Genomic DNA, 15,929 nt, shown 5'->3' on the forward strand with positions numbered 1-15,929 from the left:
GTCATTGGCTCGAGCAAGGGGTCACTAGGTCTGCTGTAGCCCCCCCCCCCCCCCCCCCCCCCCCCCCCCCGTCAAGGCACATATGAGAAAGCAATCAATGAACAACTAAGGAGCCACAATGAAGAATTGATGCTTCTCATCTCTCTTCCTCTCTGTCCCTATCTGTCTCTCTTTCTGGCTCTCTCTGTCTCTGTCAAAAACAAACAAAAAAATTCTACTCATACCTGACTTTGTCGGACAAGTGAGTCTTTCTGAAATAACGCCTCCACAACTGTTTTTTCACTTGCATTAAGAGCCTATTAAAGAAGGGAAAGAAAAAAGATGCTCTATATTATTTCAACAAAATAGTAAAAGTGAATTGAATCTGAAATAAGTGTATTTAATCACACATAAACATTTTACCACACAGCAAATTGGTATATTCACCTAAGAAAATTTTTCATTACTAAATTTCAAATTGCTGTATCAGTGTGTCACTGCTTTACTTGATGTTGTAATTCTTTGGCTACACTTGGAATTTAAAATATCTATATCTGGGATGCTGAGGATACAGGTTCAAAACCCCAAGGTCGCTGGCTTGAGTTCGGGCTCACCAGCTTGAGTGTGGGGTTGCCTATATTTTCCAAGAGATATCGTTTTAGTTAAAAATAAAACACAAACCTGACCAGTGGTGACGCAGTGTACAGAGAGTTGACCTGGGATGCTGAAGTCCCAGGTTCTAAACTCGAAGGTCACTGCTTGAGGCTTGAGCGTAGCATAGCCAGCTTGAAGGTGAGATCACCGACATGATTCCATGGTCGCTGGCTTGAGCCCTCCCCCTGCCCATCCCGTGAAGTCATGTATGAGGAGCAATCAATGAACAACTCAAGTGACGCAACTACAAGTTGATGCTTCTCATGTCTCTCCCTTCCTGTCTCTCTCACTTTCTCTTACAAACAAACAAAAAGAAAAACCCACAAAAAAGAAAGTAAAACAAACAGAAAATCCTGATAAAGGGATGGATGCAGTCATGTGACACATTAGAAAATTAACATTTAAAAACTTTTAAAAATCTACTTATTTTACACAGCAGACATTGACAGGTGATAAAACTTAATCCAAAACTCTTGCCCTGGCCGGTTGGCTCAGCGGTAGAGCGTCGGCCTAGTGTGCGGAGGACCCGGGTTCGATTCCTGGCCAGGGCACACAGGAGAAGCGCCTATTTGCTTCTCCACCCCTCCACCGCGCTTTCCTCTCTGTCTCTCTCCTCCCCTCCCGCAGCCAAGGCTCCACTGGAGCAAAGATGGCCCGGGCGCTGGGGATGGCTCTGTGGCCTCTGCCTCAGGCGCTAGAGTGGCTCTGGTCGCAACATGGCGACGCCCAGGATGGGCAGAGCATCGCCCCCTGGTGGGCAGAGCGTCGCCCCAGGTGGGTGTGCCGGGTGGATCCCGGTCGGGCGCATGCGGGAGTCTGTCTGACTGTCTCTCCCTGTTTCCAGCTTCAGAAAAAAAAATGAAAAAAACAAACAAACAAAAAAAAACAAAAAAAAAGAAACAAAACTCTTAAGACCAACTTTAAGTACAACTTGACAAAAATATTAGCAAGTAACATTAAGCAGTGTATTAAAAGGACAATATGTGGTGATGGAACCTATTAATTAGCACATCTTATTCAAATATTCAAGGAGAAAATCCATAGGAACATCTAGATAGATGCCAAACTGTCACTTGATAAAGATATCTTCATAAATTACAAATAAAAGAATATTTTGCTAATATGATAAACTATCTAGCTAAAGCCTATAGTGAATATGACATTTAACTCTAAAACCAGGAAAAAATACACCTAATTAGTAGTAAATGCGAAAAAGGAGTCAAAGTTGTCACTATTTTTAGGTAATAGGATTGCCTACCAGAAAACCAAGACAATCAGTGGAGAACTATTAAAACTAATAAGTTCATTCACATCCGGGACGAGCCCCCCTCCAAAAAAACTAATAAGTCCAATAAACAGCCAAATGTAAGATAATCTTCCTAGACATGCGTATCACTTGGTTAGCATGAAATAAGTATCTGCAAAATAAATACATTAAAAGATTGAGAAAGCAACAAGTGAACAAACCAAATAAACATAAACTCATAGACACAGACTGAACAATGTGTGTGGTGGTTACCGGGGGGAAGAGGGATGGAGGTGTAGTAAAAAATAAAGGGGGTCAAATATATGGTGACAGAAGGCAGCCTGACTTTCGGTGGTGGATATACAATGCACAATACAGATCATGTATCCTAGAAATGCATATTAAAAACCTATAGAACCTTATTACCCAATGCCACCCCAATAATTTTAATAAAAAAAATTTGAAAAACCCTTAAAAAATTAAGAGTGCTAGAAAGCCAAAAGATTTTTAAAAATAATAAAAAAAAGTTTGAAAAGATAGCAAAAAATATTCTCGGTGAAAAAGCAGATTAACAGACGTATGGCTAAAATCGTTTATTATAAAAATGTATAATTATTTTATCCTTTTTTTTTTTTACTATAGTTACTTTAAACATGACTTTTGTAATCAGAAAATAAAAAGTGCCCTGTCCAGTTGGCTCAGTGGACAGAATGTCAGCCCAGCATATGGATGTCCTGGATTCGATTCCCGGTCAGGGCACACAATAGAAGTAACCATCTGCTTCTCACTCCCTCCCTCCCCCCCTCACACCCTCACACCCTCTTCCTCTCCTGCAGCCAGTGGCTCAATTGGTTAGAGCAGGGGTAGTCAACCTTTTTATACCTACCGCCTACTTTTGTATCTCTGTTAGTAGTAAAATTTTCTAACTGCCCAGCAGTTCCACAATGGTGATTTATAAAGGAGGGAAGTAAATTTACTTTATAAAATTTATAAAGCAGAGTTACGGCAAGTTAAAACATATAATAATAATTACTTACCAAGTACTTTATGTTGGATTTTCGCTAAGTTTGGCAGAATAAATCTTTATAAAACAACTTATTATAGTTCAATCTATCTTTTTATTTATACTTTGGTTGCTCCGCTACTGCCCACCATGAAAGCTGGAACGCCCACTAGTGGGAAGTAGGGACCAGGTTGACTACCACTAGGTTAGAGCGTCAACCTTGGGCACTGAGGATAGCTTTGTTGGTCCTAATGCTAGCTTCAGGCACTAAAAATAGCTTGGGCCCTAGCTGATTGGCTCAGTGGTAGAGCATCGGCCTGGCGTGCGGAAGTCCCAGGTTCGATTCCCGGCCAGGGCACACAGGAGAGGCGCCCATCTGCTTCTCCACTCCTCCCCATCTCGTTCCTCTCTGTCTCTCTCTTCCCCTCCCGCAGCCAAGGCTCCATTGGAGCAAAGATGGCCCAGGCGCTGGGGATGGCTCTGTGGCCTCTGCTTCGGGTGCTAGAGTGGCTCTGGTCGCAACAGAGTGACGCCCCCTAGTGGGCGTGCCGGGTGGATCCCAGTCTGGCATATGCGGGAATCTGTATGCCTCCCCATTTCCAGCTTCAGAAAAAAAAACAAACAAACAAAAAAAATAGCTTGGTTTATTTGTGCATCTGCCCTAAACGGGTTACCAAGTGGATCCCAGTCAGTGTAGGTGCAGGAGTCTGTCTATCTCCCCTCCTCTCACTTACTTAAACAAACAAACAAAAACAGAAAATAAAAAGTAATTAAACCCCAAAGAGCTTCTGGTCTTTATGGTTTTAAAGACATGTTTTTACCAAACCTTCAAAGAATAGGTAATTCCTATATTCTTCAAACAAAGCACCAAAAAATGATGTAAGATTCATGAACTTGTTCTGGAGAGCTAGCATAACCCTAGACACCAAAACTGGATGAGGGTAAGTCACAAAAAAGAGAAAACATGCTTGGGAAAATTCTAAATCAAATATTAGCTATGAAAATTTAGTAGTATAGTTACGAATACATCATAATTCAAGTTTATTCTATCTGAGGATAATTCAACATCATGAAAACTGTTAATGCAAGTTATGAGGGTAATAAATTTTACTGTTTTTTAATATATACACAAGAGAAATGACTATCTGCTTCTCTGTCCCTCCCTCTCCCTCTTCTCTCTCCTCTCCTCTCACAGCCAGTGGCTTGGCTGGTTCAAGCGTCAGCCCAGGTGCTGAAGATGGCTTGGATGATTCGAGCATTGGCCCCCTGAGAGGGGTTGCCAGGTGAATCCTGGTAGGGGTGCATGCGGGAGTCTGTCTCACTATTTCCACTCCTCTCACTTAAAAAAAAAAAATAAGACAGATGACGTCAGAGTAATGGCGTGGTAGGAAGCGATACAGATAAATGTCCCCAAAAACTCAACAAGATCTTCAACCAGAAACAGAAAAATCTATCCTTGGAACCTCCAGATGTTCTGCAATACACCCAAAGGTATGGTCGAGCGAAAAATTGGCTAAATATATAATCAAACCCCGAAGGAAATAGGGAGTAAGAAACACTCCGCCTTCCTCACTAACCTAAATAGGGCTGCTTTCACTGGGAACTGAGAGTATAGAAACTAAGGCGGGCAAAGGGGGTGAATAAATCCAGGCCAGGGCACAAATGGCTGAACCAGACTGTGGCACGGAGATCCAAGCCGAGGAAAAACTGTGCCTGTGGCAACCCAGGCAATACAAGCTAACACTCACGCCAAACCCAGATAAAGAAAGACAAGTGGGGCAGCCATTCGTCCCAATCTCCTGGTCGGCACGGGCAGATAAAGCTGGAAACGGGGAGAGACAGTCAGACAGACTCCCGCATGCACCCGACCGGGATCCACCCGGCACGCCCACCAGGGGGCAATGCTCTGCCCCTTCGGGGCGTCGCTCTGCCGCGACCAGAGCCACTCTAGCGCCTGGGGCAGAGGCCAAGGAGCCATCCCCAGCGCCCGGGCCATCTTTGCTCCAATGGAGCCTTGGCTGCGGGAGGGGAAGATAGTGAGTGAGAGATTCCTCTGAAAGCCCCAGGAGTGCGCGCCCGTGTTATCCCATAGAGAGGCAGAGTTAGAGGCCTTTGTGTGGGCCGAAAGCAGAATCTCCGGGCTGCCCCAGCACCCTGAAAAAGCCGCACACGGGGAGCAAGCGAGCTAATTCCAACACTGGATCTTTTCCGTGTGGGCGTGGGTTTCACTTGGAGTGTGAGACTGCCGGCCTGATATCCTGGTCGGCGTGCACGGAGAGTGGGCAAGAGATTCCTCCGAGCACCTCAGGAGTGGGAGCCCATGTTATCCCACAGAGGGGCAGAGTCAGGGGCCTTTGTGTGGGCTGAGGGCGGAGTCTCAGGCCGCCCCAGCACCCTGAAAAAGCTGCACACGGGGAGGGAGCAAGAGCTAATTCCAATGCTGGAACTTTTCCGTGCGGGCGGGGGTTTCACTCAGAGTGTGAGACTGCCGGCCTGATATTCTGGTATGCGTGCGGACATAGTGAGCGAGAGATTCCTCTGAGCGCCCTGGGAGTGGGTGCCCGCCTGCCTGTGTTACCGGACAGAGTGGCAGAGTCAGAGGTCTTTGTGTGGGCGCAAGCCCCACCTGATTGTGCTAGCAGCTCTGACTGATTGAGCCTTACCCAGAGCCCTGTGCTGAGGGGGAATAGAGTGGGGAGATGCCAGCTCTTTGAGCCTCTTACTATCCAGGCAGAGACAGCAGCAACCCCATAGCTGGATCACCAGGCTAATAATTGAGGAAGGAAAGACTAGGAGAGAGGCTCCGGGAACACGGACTCTCTCACTGTCGGAGCCTACAAATGCTACTGAGCCTCGACTGCCAACGAGACTGAAGCCCAATACATGACATTGCCATAGAGACTTATCAACTGCAAACCTCTACCTGAGCATGCCACAGGGGCAGAACCCGAGGTACAGAGTCACCGACCAGGAAAAGAGAGAGAAAAGAAAAAGCAAGAAGATAACCTCTCAAAATCAAGAATAATCCACAGACTTTATAACCTATCCCATTTTATTATATTTGTTCGTTTGTTTCTCTTATCTTCATGTCTTGATTTTTTTTTTTCCTCTTCCAATTTGGTCGTTTAATTCTCTGCCGGTCTTACTCTCTCCTCTCCTTGAACTACACTACCCATAAGTGTTACATCTCCCATTATCTTTTCTTTCCTCTTCCTTTCTCTCTATGAGGGTTGCACTCCAAAACCCTTAACTCTCTCTCTCTCCTTTTTTTCCTTTTTTCTTCTTTTAGTGGTTCCCTCTGTTTTTTTCTTTTTTTCTCTCTTTCTTTTCTCCTTCTATATTAGTTTCTTCCTTTCTCCTTTATGTCTCCTCGCATTCAATCCTCAATAACGAACAAATAATCTTATCTGGACTCAAACTTATGTTTGTGGCATTTTGGGGGGTTTTTACTTCACTTTTTTAACTCACTAGCAGTGCTCCCAACCCTGGTTCTCCATTTTATCTAGTTCTTATTCCACTAAATACAATAGTAAGTTTTTAATTTTTCCCATTTTCCTGTTTCCCTCTTATTCCTCTCATCATATCTCTTAGAAAACCAACAACTAAAAACAAATCATTGTATTTTTGACCCAAATTTTTTCCTTATTTGCATTTTGTGGGTCCATACCCCATTCTTTTGCCACTTTATTAATTATTCCCAACTCAGGCCCTCCATTATAGGGATTGTTTGTTCTATTTAGTACAATATAATTCACAGTTCACCACAAAATTTTCTCAGGAAAGAGGGAAGAGGAGAGGAAAAAAGGAGGGGGAGCATAATTTTCTTTTTTTTTTACTATTTTTTTTTTCTTTAAAAAAAAAAAAACTTTTCTATTTCTTATTTTATTTTTTTAACTTTTTATTCTTTATTAAATCTCATTAATACTATAAACAAAACCACCCTCAGATGCCATTAAGGAAGAGAAAATCGAATATCATGGATACAAAAGAAAGAGGTAACAGAGATAGATGAGGAAAAATCTATGGAGAAAAAATTTAATATATTGGAAACTTGGAGCTAAATGACAGAGAATTTAAAACAGAAATCCTAAAAATACTCAGAGATATACAAGAAAACAAAGAAAGGCAATTTAGGGAGCTCAGAAAACAACTCAATGAACACAAAGAATATATTACCAAGGAAATTGAAACTATAAAAACAAATCAAACAGAGATGAAAAACTCAATTCACAAGCGGAAAAATGAGGTAACAAGCTTAGCTAATAGAACAGGCCAGATAGAAGGTAGGATTAGTGAAATAGAAGACAAGCAACTTGAGGCACAACAGAGAAGAAGAAAAAGACTCAAAAATTTAAAAAAATGAGATAGCCCTACAGGAATTATCTGACTCCATCAAAAAGAATAACATAAGAATAATAGGTATATCAGAGGGAGAAGAGAAAGAAAATAGAATGGAGAACATACTCAAACAAATAATAGATGAGAACTTCCCAAGCCTGTGGAAAGAACTAAAGCCTCAAATTCAAGAAGCAAACAGAACTCTGAGTTTTTTTAACCCCAACAAATCTACTCCAAGGCACATCATAATGAAATTGGCACAAACCAACGACAAAGAAAAAATTCTCAAGGCAGCCAGGGAAAAAAAGAATACAACATATAAAGGAAAGCCCATTAGATTATCATCAGATTTCTCAACAGAAACTCTACAAGCTAGAAGAGAGTGGACCCCAATATTTAAAGTCCTGAAAGAGAGGAACTTTCAGCCACGAATACTATACCCATCAAAGCTATCCTTTAAATACGAAGGAGAAATAAAAACATTCACAGATACAGAAAAGATGAGGGAATTTATCATCAGAAAACCCCCACTCCAGGAATTACTAAAGGGGGTTCTCCAATCAGATACAGAGAACAAAAAAAAAAACAGAGCCAAAAGTAAAAGCTCCAAGAAGAACACAATAAAACCAAATTTAAACTGTGACAACAACAAAAAAAAAGGGGGGGAGAGGATGGAGATTAACAGTAGCAAAGGACAATGGAGTGCAAAAGTACTCACAAGATCAGGGGTCCCCAAACTACAGCCCGCGGGCCACATGTGGCCCCCTGAGGCCACTTATCCGGCCCCCGCCGCACTTCCAGAAGGGGCACCTTTTTCATTGGTGGTCAGTGAGAGGAGCATAGTTCCCATTGAAATACTGGTCAGATTGTTGACTTAAATTTACTTGTTCTTTATTTTAAATATTGTATTTGTTCCTGTTTTGTTTTTTTACTTTAAAATAAGATATGTGCAGTGTGCACAGGGATTTGTTCATAGTTTTTTTTTTATAGTCCGGCCCTCCAACGGTCTGAGGGACAGTGAACTGGCCCTCTGTGTAAAAAGTTTGGGGACCCCTGCACAAGATAGTGCACTACAATGAACAGGGTAGGAACTCTTTTCATTACTTAATGGTAACCACCATTGAAAAAACCACCACAGAGGCACATGATTTAAAAAGATAGCAAAAGAGGAAAGATGTATGGAATACAACCAAATAAAAACAAAAGATAGAAAAATGAAAGAGAAGGATCAAACAAGACACAAAACTAATAGAAAGCAATCTATAAAATGGCAATAGGGAACTCACAAGTGTCAATAATTACACTAAATGTAAACAGATTAAACTCACCAATAAAAAGGCACACAGTAGCAGCAGAATGGATTAAAAAAGAAAATCCAACTGTATGCTGCCTACAAGAAACACATCTAAGCAACAAGGATAAAAACAAATTCAAAGTGAAAGGCTGGAAAACAATACTCCAAGCAAACAACACCCCCAAAAAAGCAGGTGTAGCAATACTCATATCTAATAATGCTGACTACAAGACAGCAAAAGTACTCAGAGACAAAAATGGCCATTTCATAATGGCTAAGGGGACACTGAATCAAGACATAACAATTCTTAATATATATGCACCAAACCAAGGAGCACCAAAATATATAAGACATCTAATTATTGACCTTAAAACAAAAACTGACAAAAATACAATCATACTTGGAGACCTCAATACACTGCTGACGGCTCTAGACTGGTCATCCAAACAGAGAATCAACAAAGATATATTGGCCTTAAACAAAACACTAGAGCACCTGGATATGATAGACATCTACAGGACATTTCATCCCAAAGTGACAGAGTATACATTTTTCTCCAGTGTACATGGATCATTCTCAAGAATTGACCATATGTTGGGCCACAAAAACAACATCAGCAAATTCAGAAAAATTGAAGTTGTACCAAGCATATTTTCTGATCATAAAGCCTTGAAACTAGAATTCAACTGTAAAAAAGAGGAAAAAAATCCCACAAAAATGTGGAAACTAAACAACATACTTTTAAAAAATGAATGGGTCAAAGAAGAAATAAGTGCAGAGATCAAAAGATATATAAAGACAAATGAAAATGACAATACGACATATCAGAATCTATGAGATGCAGCAAAAGCAGTGATAAGAGGGAAGTTCATATCACTTCAGGCATATATGAACAAACAAGAGAGAGCCCAAGTGAACCACTTAACTTCCCACCTTAAGGAACTAGAAAAAGAAGAACAAAGACAACCCAAAACCAGCCGAAGAAAGGAGATAATAAAGATCAGAGCAGAAATAAATGAAATAAAGAACAGAAAAACTATAGAAAAAATTAATAGAACAAGGAACTGGTTCTTTGAAAAGATCAACAAAATTGACAAACCCTTGGCAAGACTTACCAAGGAAAAAAGAGAAAGAACTCATATAAACAAAATTCAAAATGAAAGAGGAGAAATCACCATGGACATCGTAGATATACAAAGAATTATTGTAGAATACTATGAAAAACTTTATGCCACTAAATTCAACAACCTAGAAGAAATGGATAAATTTCTAGAACAATACAACCTTCCTAGACTGAGTCAAGAAGAAGCAAAAAGCCTAAACAGACCTATTAGTAAAGAAGAAATAGAAAAAAACCATTAAAAACCTCCCCCAAAATAAAAGTCCAGGCCCAGACGGCTATACCAGTGAATTTTATCAAACATTCAAAGAAGACTTGGTTCCTATTCTACTCAAAGTCTTCCAAAAAATTGAAGAAGCAATACTTCCAAACACATTTTATGAGGCCAACATAACCCTCATACCAAAACCAGGCAAGGATGGCACAAAAAAAGAAAACTACAGACCAATACCTCTAATGAATACAGATGCTAAAATACTAAACAAAATACTAGCAAATCGAATACAACAACATATTAAAAAAATAATACATCATGATCAAGTGGGATTCATCCCAGAATCTCAAGGATGGTTCAACATACGTAAAACGGTTAACGTAATACACCATATCAACAAAACAAAGAACAAAAACCACATGATCTTATCAATAGACGCAGAAAAGGCTTTTGATAAAATACAACACAATTTTATGTTTAAGACTCTCAACAAAATGGGTATAGAAGGAAAATATCTCAACATGATAAAGGCCATATATGATAAACCATCAGCTAACATCATATTAAATGGCACTAAACTGAAGGCTTTCCCCCTTAAATCAGGAACAAGACAGGGTTGTCCACTCTCTCCACTCTTATTTAATGTGGTGCTAGAGGTTCTAGCCAGAGCAATCAGACAAGACAAAGAAATAAAAGGCATCCATATTGGAAAAGACGAAGTAAAGGTATCGCTTTTTGCAGATGATATGATCCTATACATTGAAAACCCCAAAGAATCCACCACAAAAAGACTACTAGAAACAATAAGCCAATACAGTAAGGTCGCAGGATACAAAATTAACATACAGAAGTCCATAGCCTTTCTATATGCCAACAATGAAACATTTGAGAACAAACTCAAAAAAATAATCTCCTTCATGATTGCTACAAAAAAAAGAAAATACTGGCCCTGGCCGGTTGGCTCGGCGGTAGAGCGTCAGTCTGGCGTGTGGGGGACCCGGGTTCGATTCCCGGCCAGAGCACATAGGAGAAGCGCCCATTTGCTTCTCCACCCACACCCTCCTCCTTCCTCTCTGTCTCTCTCTTCCCCTCCTGCAGCCAAGGCTCTATTGGAGCAAAGATGGCCCGGGCGCTGGGGATGGCTCCTTGGCCTCTGCCCCAGGCGCTAGAGTGGCTCTGGTTGCGGCAGAGCGACGCCCCGGAGGGGCAGAGCATCGCCCCCTGGTGGGCAGAGCGTCGCCCCTGGTGGGCGTGCCGGGTGGATCCCGGTCAGGCGCATGCGGGAGTCTGTCTGACTGTCTCTCCCCGTTTCCAGCTTCAGAAAAATACAAAAAGAAAATACGTAGGAATAAACATAACAAAGAATGTAAAGGACTTAGATAATGAAAACTACAAACCATTGTTGTTTTTGTTTTTTTATTTATTCATTTTAGAGAGGGGGGGGAGAGAGAGGGGGGGAGAGAGAGAGAGAGAGAGAGAGAGACAGGGGGGAGGAGCTGGAAGCATCAACTCCCATATGTGCCTTGACCAGGCAAGCCCAGGGTTTCGAACCAGCGACCTCAGCATTTCCAGGTCGACGCTTTATCCACTATGCCACCACAGGTCAGGGCCATACAAACCATTGTTAAGGGAAATCGAAAAAGATATAATGAGATGAAAGAATATTCCTTATTCTTGGTTAGGAAGAATAAATATAATCAAGATGGCCATATTACCCAAAGCAATATACAAATTTAATGCAATTCCCATCAAAATTCCAATGACATTTTTTAAAGAAATGGAGCAAAAAATCATCAGATTTATATGTAACTATAAAAAACCCCGAATAGCCAAAGCAATCCTAAAGAAAAAGAATGAAGCTGGGGGCATTACAATACCTGACTTCAAACTATATTATAGGGCCACGACAATCAAAACAGCATGGTATTGGCAGAAAAAGAGACACTCAGACCAAGGGAACAGAATAGAAAGCCCAGAAATAAAACCAAATATATATAGTCAAATAATTTTTGATAAAGGGGCCAACAACACACAATGGAGAAAAGAAAGCCTCTTCAACAAATGGTGCTGGGAAAACTGGAAAGCCACATACAAAAGAATGAAACTGGACTACAGTCTCTCCCCCTGTACTAAAATTAACTCAAAATGGATCAAAGATCTAAACATAAGACCTGAAACAATTAAGTATATAGAAGAAGACATAGGTACTCAACTCATGGACCTGGGTTTTAAAGAGCATTTTATGAATTTGACTCCAAAGACAAGAGAAGTGAAGGCAATAATTAATGAATGGAACTACATCAGACTAAGAAGTTTTTGCTCAGCAAGAGAAACTGATAACAAAATAAACAGACAGCCAACTAAATGGGAAATAATATTTTCAAACAACTACTCAGATAAGGGCCTAATATCCAAAATATACAAAGAAATCATAAAACTCAACAACAAACAAACAAATAATCCAATAAAAAAGTGGGAAGAGGACATGAACAGACACTTTTCCCAGGAAGAAATACAAATGGCCAACAGATATATGAAAAGATGCTCATCTTCTTTAGTTATTAGAGAAATGCAAATCAAAACTGCTATGAGATACCACACCTCACACCTGTTAGATTAGCTATTATTAACAAGACAGGTAATAGCAAATGTGGGAGAGGCTGTGGAGAAAAAGGAACCCTCGTTCACTGTTGGTGGGAATGTAAAGTAATACAGCCATTATGGAAGAAAGTATGGTGGTTCTTCAAAAACTGAAAATAGAACTACCTTATGACCCAGCAATCCCTCTACTGGGTATATACCCCAAAAACTCAAAAACATTGATACATAAAGACACATGCAGCCCCATGTTCATTGCAGCATTGTTCACAGTGGCCAGGACATGGAAACAACCAAAAAGCCCATCAACAGATGACTGGATAAAGAAGATGTGGCACATATACACTATGGAATACTACTCAGCCATAAGAAATGATGACATCAGATCATTTACAGCAAAATGGTGGGATCTTGATAACATTATACGAAGTGAAATAAGTAAATCAGAAAAAAACATGAACTACATTATTCCATATGTAGGTGGGATATAAAAGTGAGACTAAGAGACATTGATAAGAGTGTGGTGGTTCTAGGGGGTGGGGAGAAAGGGAGAGGGGGAGGGGCACAAAGAAAACTAGATAGAAGGTGACAGAGGACAATCTCACTTTGGGTGATAGGTATGCAACATAATTGAATGATAAGATAACCTGGACATGTTTTCTTTGAATATATGTACCCTGATATATTGATGTCACCCCATTAAAAAAATAAAATTATAAAAAAATAAAATTAAATAAATAATAAAATGAAAAAAATGAAATAAATAAAACATCTAAAATAAAACAACAAAAAAGCAAACTATGTATATATGTATGTAAAAAAGATGCATAGAAAAATGTTTGGCAGGATTTAATAACAAATTGTTATACTGAATAGTAAGAGAAATAAAGTAGACTATTTTACTTTATGATATAAATCAATATTTGATTATTTTACCTTTTATTGTATCTTTTATTTACTTGTAAAATTTTAAAAATGAAGAAATTCAAGATGGAGGGTCAAAAGTCAAATTCTACAACTAAAAACATTTTAAAAAAACATTTATGAAGAAAAAAACAATATAAAACTTACAGTAACTGCAAACATATGTTCATCTTCTAAGGCAGATTGTATTCTGTCTCTGAGGAAAAATAACACAAAATAAAAAAGCCTTATTTCACATATGTATAAATATATAAAATCGCCTTTTAAGCTATATCCATGCATAAACCTACAACCTAAAAAATAACTTTCAATTAACTTAGCTATCATGCTTCTAAACAAGATACAAGTAGTAAATGTCTTCTGAATCTGATACTGATGCCCAAACAAAACTTAAAAGTACACACCATTTCTTAAAAGAAAAAAGTACTACTATTTCTAAACAGTATACACTAAAAAGTCTTTAACAGCCACCTGCTAATATATATATATCTAAGTTTTTGTTATTGTTATTTTTTCTTGAGGGGGAACGAGAGAGATGAGAAGCATCAATTCGTAGTTGCATCACTAGTTGTTCACTGATTGCTTCTCATATGTGCCTTGACCAGGGGGCTCAAGTCAGCCAGTGACCCCTTGCTCAAGCCAGTGACCTTGGGTTCAAGACAGCAATCCCAGGATCATGATGCTACTGTGCTCAAGCCAGTGACCCCATGATCAAGGTGGTGAGCCTGCACTCAAGCCAGATGAGCCCAAACTCAAGCTGGTGATCTCGGGGTTTCAAACCTGGGTCCTCAGCATCCCACGTCAATGCTCTATCCACTGCACCACCACTGGTCAGGCTACATTTAACTTTTTAACATGTTTTCACATGGCCCAAAATAAAATTACATGATTTCCTTTCAAGGTTTTCTCATAAATATGAGAAAACAACAGAATGAGTAGGAACCACTGAGCAGCTAAGAAAAATTTGGTTAACTTCTGTCATGTTTCCACAACACATAAATTCTATCTTTCAGTTTTTTTCTTATCTCTCCTCTCCTAAGTACTACAGTATTTTTAGCACTTTCCTTAAATCGTTATACATATCCAATTTTGGGTAGCTACCAGTGCTTTATGACCTGAAACCTCCTCGCTAACTCACTCCTAACAAATAAGGCATGAACAATGACAAGCATCAAAAATAGCAGAGCCTAAAAAACCCCAGAAAAATTCAGCAGAACCTAATTCCAAACACATCCTACTCTAGCTTTTAAGTTAATTTGCCTATTGGTTTGTCACCTGTGTTTATATTATTTATGACTTCTACACAACTTTACCTGTACAAAGAAGCCAGCAGCCTCCACGTGACCATCTCCTGCTGAAGAAGCCAGAGCATACTGGCTGTTTTGGAAAACTTTTGAAGTCCAGGCGTTGCTCGGTTCACTATTTTACTCAGCATATTCACCTGAATTAAAAACAGAGACATAGGAGGTTTTCTATCATTTTAAGTAACATTGTATTCAAGTACACTATGCTAAAACTAATTATATACATATGTACGTATTTCTAATATAAATTTGTCCAACCTGCCTATTGTCTTTTTTAAATGAATGTAATGTAATAGTCCCACTAGAAACGGCCTTAAAGTAAGGTGTGTTTATGTGAATGCATGTGTAAAAGTTAAACATAACCCAGACTCAACAGTAACAGCCTTGGGTAGATTGTTTTCCCCCTGCACAGATCTCCAGAAGATAAGCTAAATCTAGCCTGCAACTGACAAAATCATAACATGAATCAACCAAGCAGCAATGGGAATTAAAAATAAGGTATCTTCAAATTATTTCTGAAAAATTTATACCCCATAACAGATCAAGAAAACTACTTTCCTAAGATTGGCACAAACAGAATGCCATTTCTAGCCAAAACCTCAAAGTTGCTCCTTCTTCTAAAACAGTTCTTAAACTTCTTGGGACTGAGGCACATGTGAAAATCTATGAAAGGTATGGATATTCTCCATAGAAACACACGCAAAACTGTTTATCAGGAGGTTTAAAGACTCGGGGTAAGGGAATTAAGGAACATGATTATTCTCATTCAGAATGTGAATAGTCAACATCACAACAGGATTTCCCTCCCTTTGAAAAGTATTCACAAAATAATGTCACTTCTGCCTTAAGGCCAGTTTTCTAAAAAAGTATTATCTGGACTCTCATTCACTTATTAAACATTTTTTTCCTTTTTATTGAATTTATTGGGGTGATACTAGTTAATAAAGTTATACAAGTTTCAGGTGCACAATTCCACAACACATCTGTACCCTGTATGACATGTCCATCACCCCAAGTCAGCCTCTTTCCATCACCATTTACCCGCACTTCACACTCCCCCATGTCCATGAGTTTTTCCTTTTTTGTGATCACCCCCCTAACTAGCTCCCAACTCCTACCCCGCCTGACAGCTGTCAGCCTACTCTTTTTATGAGTCCGTCTCTATTTTGCTTGTTTGTTCATTAGATTCCACATATGAGTAAAATCATATGGTATCTGTCCTTCTGTGACTGGCTTATTTCACTTAACACAGTGC

General features: G+C 39.7%; 1 protein-coding gene across 1 annotated transcript in view; it reads right to left on the reverse strand.

Annotated features, from left to right (window-relative positions):
• Nucleotides 1-15,929, reverse strand: part of NUP107 (nucleoporin 107) — a 57,020-nt gene that overhangs the window by 25,042 nt on the left and 16,049 nt on the right. The window contains exons 7-9 of the mRNA XM_066257821.1: nt 14,684-14,811; nt 13,518-13,566; nt 225-296 (exon numbers count right to left, since the gene is read on the reverse strand). Coding sequence (XP_066113918.1) covers nt 225-296; nt 13,518-13,566; nt 14,684-14,811 — 249 coding nt within the window. The remainder of the gene's footprint in view (nt 1-224; nt 297-13,517; nt 13,567-14,683; nt 14,812-15,929) is intronic.

Source organism: Saccopteryx bilineata, chromosome 2 (assembly GCF_036850765.1).
Source record: "Saccopteryx bilineata isolate mSacBil1 chromosome 2, mSacBil1_pri_phased_curated, whole genome shotgun sequence".
In the NCBI taxonomy this organism is placed as follows: domain Eukaryota; kingdom Metazoa; phylum Chordata; class Mammalia; order Chiroptera; family Emballonuridae; genus Saccopteryx; species Saccopteryx bilineata.